This window comes from Mercenaria mercenaria, chromosome 6 (genome assembly GCF_021730395.1).
Source record: "Mercenaria mercenaria strain notata chromosome 6, MADL_Memer_1, whole genome shotgun sequence".
NCBI lineage: Eukaryota > Metazoa > Mollusca > Bivalvia > Venerida > Veneridae > Mercenaria > Mercenaria mercenaria.
In genome coordinates, this window is record NC_069366.1 from 20166880 (window position 1) to 20175230 (window position 8351).

Below are 8351 nucleotides of genomic sequence, written 5' to 3' on the forward strand. Positions count from 1 at the left end.
CTCCCCCCCCCAACAAACCGCCGGTCGAAAAGGTTTGGCCCCCCCAAAGTTAAACTCGCTCCTACGCCCATGTATATGTAAACCATGAAGATCCAAGTTTAAGGTGAATAATGATGGTCTTATTTTTGATTTCATTTTCAACACATCTGAAATGTAAATACCCCTTAATCTGTAGAAAAAAGTGGGTCCGTAGCCCTAGAAAACCACTAACAAGCTTGTCAAAAGGTACGGATCAAATCAGAATCCGTACCCCGTGAAACTTCCTGAATTTTTCAAAGTTACTTCCCTTTAATTTATTCACACCATTTGCTGACAATTTGACTTGCAAATCAATCGGTTAATTTAATATATTTCACGGTACTATTTTTAGATTTCTGTTCATGGTTTTATTATTTCAAGCTTTTTAACAAGTGACTGAATCAGGTGTTTCAACGAAAATAATATCTGTGACGAAGTCATTCATAATTTTCTGCTCATGAATGGTGGTGCTCTACTCGTACTACAGTTGTTTGTTTTGACTTTGTGTGTGTTGTTTGTGTGCAATTTGGCGTGCTATGCTAAAATGTTTGGGGAGGATGAGTTTTTAGAACTTGAATGCTGGCCCTGTAGGAGAGATCGTGTTTGTATACAAATCTGTTATATTTTCTAGGAAGTGGCTATTCCTACGGTCCCGTAAGAATAGCCTCACGGGCTATTCCTACGGCCCTTACGAAATGGTCAAAAAGCTGCGAACTTGCCGCGAACATGCTGCGAACATGCCGCGAACATACCTATTCGCAGGAAGTATTTGCGGGATATTCGCTGCTACCGCGATCGTGCCGCGATTGGTTTGATACTAGTTCGCGGGATATTCGCAGGAAGACCAATGATCGCGGCATGTTCACGAGAAGAACTCAGAAGATTATAATCTTTTGGTAAACTGTTACTGAAGAACTTTTATAAGAGCAGGTAATTGCAGATCAATTAATTTGTAACATTATCTGTAAGGTCACAGTATGAGTCTGATAAGTTAATTACAACCAGATATTCTGGACATGTTTTAGAAGGAAATCTGTGTGCATTACAGACAGTTTTCATAAGTGATTCTTAGAGGCTGATAGGAATATATACTTTTTTGTGGTAAGTCAGAAAATTTATGTTTGATATCTATACTCTTATATCTCAGTAAACTTAAGGAATTTTGAAAATGAAATAGATATGCTTAACCTTTTGCAGAGCTGTATCAGATTATCTAAAAAGAAATATAAAACTAGCTTATTTTGACAATTTCTAAGCTTCATAAGTCTGATAATTAATATGTAAAACTATGACAGATTTGTAGTGATAAATATAACTTATAAGCAGTGTGAAGAAAAACATTGGGATGAAATGAATACATGCACTCTGACACTGTTATTGAAATGACAAGTAACAGTTAAAATTCAAACATATTTTATCATTAAAACTTTGTTTAAAATGCTCCAAATATGATATGAAAAAGTTCAGACATTGACAATTTGAATTTGTTACAACCTCAGTGTTCAAGTTTATTCAATAAATTTATATCCTTGATTCCTACTAAAATTATTGGTTTTTGCACTTTTTCTGTACATGCTTTTTTGTACACAATTTCTGTAGAGATGGTTTTCAGCTAGTTTGCGGGATGTTCGCAGCAACTAGTTCGCGGGATGTTCACAGCAACTAGTTCGCGGGATGATCGCAGCAACTTGTTCGCGGGAAGTTCACAGCTACTTGTTCGCGGGAAGTTCGCGGCAGCTTGTTCGCGGCAAAACTAATTTGCATGTGAAAAGTGAACACCAAACGAACATCCCGCAAACAGTTATACCAATTGTATCAAAAGTGTTCGCGGCATGTTCGCCGGATATTCGCGGCATGATCGCAGCAAGTGTTCGCGGCAAACTATAATATTTCCGTAAGGGGGCTCTCCCGTAAGAATAGTGGAATAGCCCACAGGTGGCTATTCCTACGGTTCTAAAGACAGTTTTGTATGTCCATATTGAATTGCATTGTACTGAATTAATTCAAATGGCATATTTTCGAACATATTGTTTACTTTTCAGTATCACTCCGAGAGAACAGGAAGTGATTTCGAATAATGGAAAAGGCTAATTTATGTCTATGTGTAATATTGTTGTCATTGTATTATATATATGTATAGATATATGCAACAAATCAATCAATTCAATTAATGTAATGATAATAGTGTGAGCAATAAATATGTCATTATTTTAAGTTTACCATGTTTACATCATGTTTTGAATATCATGTTACACGTTGTATGTTCCCTTCATGTCTCGGTGATAAGACATATAAAAATAGAGAAGATAAATAAAGATTGACAAAAGTAAACAGTTTGTTCAAAAATATACCAGTTGAATTAATTCAGTACAATACAATACAAGATGGACATACAAAACTGTCTTTAGAGCCGTAGGAATAGCCACCTGAGGGCTATTTCACTATTCTTACGGAAGAGCCGTAGGAATAACCTGTGAGGCTATTCTTACGGGACCGTAGGAATAGCCACTTCCTATTTTCTATTTTTAGAACTGATAAGACAGTGATTGGGTGGGTAGAAGCTGAACGTCCATGTTTTTTTGAAAACAGTGATGTTTTCTTACGGCCAAAACTTTCTTAAAACATTAATAATATTGATAACTTTTTTATCAATGGAAAGGTTATGAAACAAGCAATTTATTAATTACTTTTAATTGTTATTTTGAAATACAGTAAAATGGATTAAGGCTTAGCATTATGTTTTGAGAAACAAAAATCAAACAACATCAAATCATAGAAAAGAGTTGTTTAACATGAAAATTGAACAGCGTGTAAAACATGTATATTACTTTATGAAACAAGTGTCAGTAAACGGATATAAGCATTGAATTCCGGAAAAGGACTGCCTAAACCCTTCCGGACAGTCAAACGCCTTTACGAACTCACCATTTTCAAAGAACTGTTACACATGTTTGTTTTGATGCATTTGCAATAGCGTGCAAGTGTTGAAATTTCACAAAACAAGGTGGAACACAGTATTTAGCAATTGTTTATCTTTATTTCTTTACAAATGGCATTCATTTACAAGGGGAAACAACTTTTTCTCGATGGATACTTAAAATATTTGGGAAAGGTTGTCTCCCTGTTTCAGGTCACATTGTAAACTAATAATTATCAAAAGCCATGTTGTATTGATTAGGTCTTTCATCAATATTTCATTAACAGGAAAGTGCTATTACAGTCAGGTTAAAGTTTACTAAAACGCATATCCAAAATATACTATCCAGATACTGGTACACATATCATATGTAATATTTGTAATGATAATATTGTATGAGAAGTTTTCTGTAATATCTTATCTGTTGTAGATGTATGCAGATGTCAACAAACAAGTCATTTCCGATGCTAATTTTTGTAGCGATCAGGATATATCAGGGAAAAGTAAAGTAACAAGTATAGATACTGAAAATCAAACTATATTGAAACTGCAGACCAAAGAAGAGAAAGTGTACAAGACTGACATTCCATGTAATACTACTAACAAAAAACATGTAGGAGAGAAATGCTTTATGTGTGATATTTGTGATTATACGTGTAGTACAGACAGTTATCTGAAAAAACACATGAGAATACATACAGGAGAGAACTACTTCAAATGTGATACATGCGAGTACTCCAGTAATTTAAAATATAATTTGAAGATTCATATGAAGAAACATACAAGAGTAAAATCTCTTAAATGTGACGTTTGTAATTATGCATGCTATCACAGAGGTCATCTGAAGATACATATGAGAAAACATGCAGGAAAGAAATACTTCACATGTAATGTTTGTGAATACGAATGTAAATCAGGTAGTGATTTGAAGAGACATATGAAAATACATACAGGAGAGAAGTCTTTTAAATGTGATGTTTGTGATTTCGCTAGCTATTCAAGAGGAAATCTGAAGGCACATATGAGAATACATACGGGAGAGAAATCTTTTAAATGTGACGTTTGTGATTACGCTAGCTATACAAATGGAAATCTGAAGGAACATATGAGAATACATACAGGAGTGAAATACTTTAAATGTGACATTTGTGAATACGGCTGTAATTCAGGCAGTAATTTAAACAAACATAAGAGGTTACATACAGGAGAATGCTTTAAATGTGATACATGTGATTACACCAGTAATACAAACTATAGTTTGAAGAGACATATGAGAATACATACAGGAGTTAAATCTTTCAAATGTGAAGTTTGTGATTATGCATGCTATTCAAATGGAGATTTGAAGGTACATATGAGAATGCATACAGGAGAATGCTTTAAATGCGATACATGTGATTACACCAGTAGTACAAACTATAGTTTGACGAGACATATGAGAAAACATACAGGCGAGAAACCTTTTAAATGTGACGTGTGTGATTATGCATGCAGTTCAAATGGAAATTTGAAGGTACATATGAGAATACATACAGGAGAGAACTGCTTCAAATGTGATTCATGCGATTACACTGGTAATACAAAGTATAGCCTGAAGACACATATGAGAATACATACAGGAGTGAAATCTTTTAAATGTGACGTTTGTAATTACGCATGCTATCAAAGCAGTAATCTGAAGAGACATATGAAAAAACATTTAAGAAAGGAATACTTCAAATGTAATGTCTGTGAATACAGATGTAATTCAGGCAGTATTCTTAAGACACATATGAGACTACATACAGGAGAGAAAATGTTTTAAATGCCACACATGAATCTAATTCAAGCAGTAGTCTAAAGTTTCATATGAGAAAACATATGTCACATTGTGAGTGAAATCTTTTGAATATGAGAATACACACAAGAGTGAAATCTTTTAAATGTGATATATGTGATTATGCATGTTATAAGGAAGCAGACAGGGGAGAAAACTTTTAAATGTTATCTTTGTGATTATGAATGTTATCAAAACCGTGATTTGAAAGCACGTACAGAGAATACAACAGAAAAGAAATGCTTCAAGTGTGATACTTGTGGTTATATGTGTTATAAAATGAGTCACATATGAGAGTCCATACAGGAGAAAAAGCATTACGTGTGATGTTTGAATATGCATGTAATACAAACTAATCTGAAGTTACATCAGAGAATGCATTCAGGAGGGAAATAATTTAAATGTGATTGTCATTACATGTGTATTTCAAATAGTTATCTGAACAACCATGTGAGAAAACATACAGAAGAGAAATAATTCACATTTAATAAAATCTGTAAATACATGTATGTAATTATGCAAGAAATAAAGACAGTAATCTGCTAACACAGATGAGAATACATATTGGAGGGAAGAATTATTTTAACTGTTGATAAACATGGGGTAATTAAAAATGTAATTGTAATCAATCACAATTAAATTACATTTCCGAAGTAATTGAATGTACTTTGTAATTGGGTCATTTATCAATTACATTTAATTGTAATTTAATTAATTACCGAGCAGTTTTAGGATGTATTTGACAATTACATAAAATTCAATTACTTCCCAATTACATGGCACATGCTAATCCAATTTGTTGAACAAATAGTACTGTACGTATATATATACGTTTATTACCAGTGACACTTCACTTTAACATGCTAATTTGCATTTCGTAGCTGTGAAAAAAAAACAATAGAATATTGTGATAGATGTTAATCCCTTGGACATAGCTCCTTTGTTCCGATATAATTGTTTTATTAGAACCAACTGGTAATCTTTGTTGATGTTTGTCACTATGGTTTGGAGAAAATGATCAAATTATGATTTGAAATTGTTATAAGCATCATTATTATTTACATTTTTATCGGAGCAAAAGTTGAAATGCTTAGCATTTAGTTTAATCATTTTTTATCTGTGATAAAATTTGTTGTATTAAATGATACGAACAACATAGCATTTGACACCACAGTTGTACAAGATAAAAAATATTATTATTATTATAGACATTATGAGTATTCTACAGTTTTAGTGACATAGATATTCTAGGATGGCTCATGAATGTTTTGCAACTTATTTTCAGTGTGGCCCTTCAGATAACATTGTAGTGTAAGAATAAAATTTTAAATATATATGTTTAAAATGAAAATGATTAAACACTTCACTATACTTGGTATTATTATTATTATTATACCAGATTTATATAGCGTCCTTTTCATGATCAATTTCACGTTCAAAGGCGCTTTACATAGTTCAAATGCAGCCACACAGGGCGCATAATTCATCCTCTACTAGTACAGACACAGAGCGATCTGACCAGAGGGACAGAGTGAGACAAAGCCCCCACGACAGAGAGATCAGAAATCAGATACAGGCATGTCCAGCTAACTTAGCCTAGCTCGTTTCGAATAGACAGCCTGGTTCTTTAACGTGCCCAGTGTATAGCACTGATACACGTAAGGATTGCCTGGGTTCCTGACCAGTACACCTCTAGTTGGGTGGGAAACACTGAAAAGCGTTTCTGAAAATTCCCGAGTAGCTGCCGGGGATCGAACCCCCGACCTCAGGATTGGAAGGCCAGTGTGCAAAGTTAAGTTTGAAAAATACTACAGAACCATGATCATATATACTTCAGAGAAATTCAGACCTCATAGATATACCTGACTTTACATGCATCTTCTCTAACCGAATTCTGCTTGACAATGTATTAAATATTTATTTAGGGCTGACTTTTAGATCCTTTTGCAATGATATTATAAAGACTGAGTGATGTTCTCCCGCAAACACACATTTTACTTTGAACTTAAATTTAAAATAATTTAATTTTGAAATAATTGAAATCAGTTTACAGGTGAATTATCGTGAACTTTCCTACTGTGTTCATGTAAGAAGCACAACATTTTGTATTGTAATTGGATGTAATTAATTACAATTTACAATGTAATTGATTACTTTGCTAAATTATATGTAATGGTAATTGTAATTTAATTGGACATTTCTCAATGTAATTGTAGTTTAATTTATTACAATTTAAAGTAATTGGCCCCGGGTCTGACTGTTGATGTTTGTGAATTCACATGTAATACAAGCGGTATTCTGAAGAGATATATGAGCATACATACAAGATGGAAACACTTTAAATGTGATGTTTGCAAATGCACCTGTAATGCAAGTGATATATGAAAATACATACAGCATGTACAAAAGAAAAGCACTTTACATGTATTGCTTGTGATTTTACATAGAATCAAAACATTTATTTAAATAGACAAAAGAGAATATATATATAATGTTATTTTAGACAAAGACGTTTTAATTGTGGAGTTCATGAATATGCATGTTAAGGAAGCATTAATCCGAAGATGCATTATTTATGAGGGTATTATACTATGTATAGGAGAGACATGTAAGGGTATGTATAGAAGAAAATTGTAAGGGTGTGTATAGGAGAGACATGTAAGGGTGTGTATTGGAGAGAATTGTAAGGGTATGTATTATAGAGTCATGTAAGTGTTTGTATAGGAGAGACATGTAAGGGTATGTATATGAGAATCATGTATGTATATGTATATGAGAGACATGTAAGGGTTTGTATAGGAGATACATGTAAGGGTACAGTATGTATATGAGAGACATGTAAGGACTGGTATGTATAGGAGGGAAATCTATAGGAGATGATATTGTGTGTAAATAAGGCCAAAAGAAAATGTTGGGTTTCTGGTATCAAGCTTTTGAAGAAATAGGATCATTAGGTACGAAATTTTCTGTGCGTGGAGGGGTGAGATGATGGGAAGTAATTTTAAACCATTTAACATTGTTCATTCCAGTCACAAACGGAAAAGGAACGGAAGGAAAAAAATACAAAATATATTATCGAACTAGTATAATAGATCATGTAAGACTAATTTGGTTTAATTTACTTACTTCCATTTTGATAAATGATAAATATTTTTCAAAAAATCATTTTACATAAGATATCTGACTTTTAACAATCTGCTTTAACAGATAAGAAGTGAGGGAAGATGCATAAATTTAAACTTGAAATGAAAATGCGCTACAAGATAGGGTCAAGAGTAGAAGAGAAATAGTTTTTATTTACGTCAAATACCGGTATTGACAGCATGCACGTAATATAAACTCGCTTTGACGTTGTATCCAATGGACTTCTACGTAAAACGACTATTAGATAAATGACAAGCACAGAACACCACCTCCTACATTATATACTATTCGATTAGTATGAAGGTATAGACAGCTACCGATTACTGTTTCTATTTCTAGTGATTTTATTGACTAGATCTAGGTGCAATTTTTATACGCCCGTTTGAAAAACGGGACGTATTATGGGAACGCCCCTGGCGGGCGGATGGGCGGTTGGGCGGGCGGGCAGGCGGCGTC

The 8351-nt window shown here is 33.5% G+C and overlaps 1 protein-coding gene across 1 annotated transcript; it reads left to right on the top strand.

Annotated features, from left to right (window-relative positions):
- Positions 1–301: 301 nt before the first annotated feature.
- On the top strand, positions 302–6118 carry LOC123549475 (zinc finger protein 888-like). The gene is made up of 2 exons (XM_045337608.2): positions 302–357; positions 3366–6118. Exon 2 carries the CDS (start codon positions 3366–3368, stop codon positions 4737–4739), a length of 1374 nt encoding a protein of 457 aa, XP_045193543.2. The 5' UTR covers positions 302–357; the 3' UTR covers positions 4740–6118.
- Positions 6119–8351: the final 2233 nt, after the last annotated feature.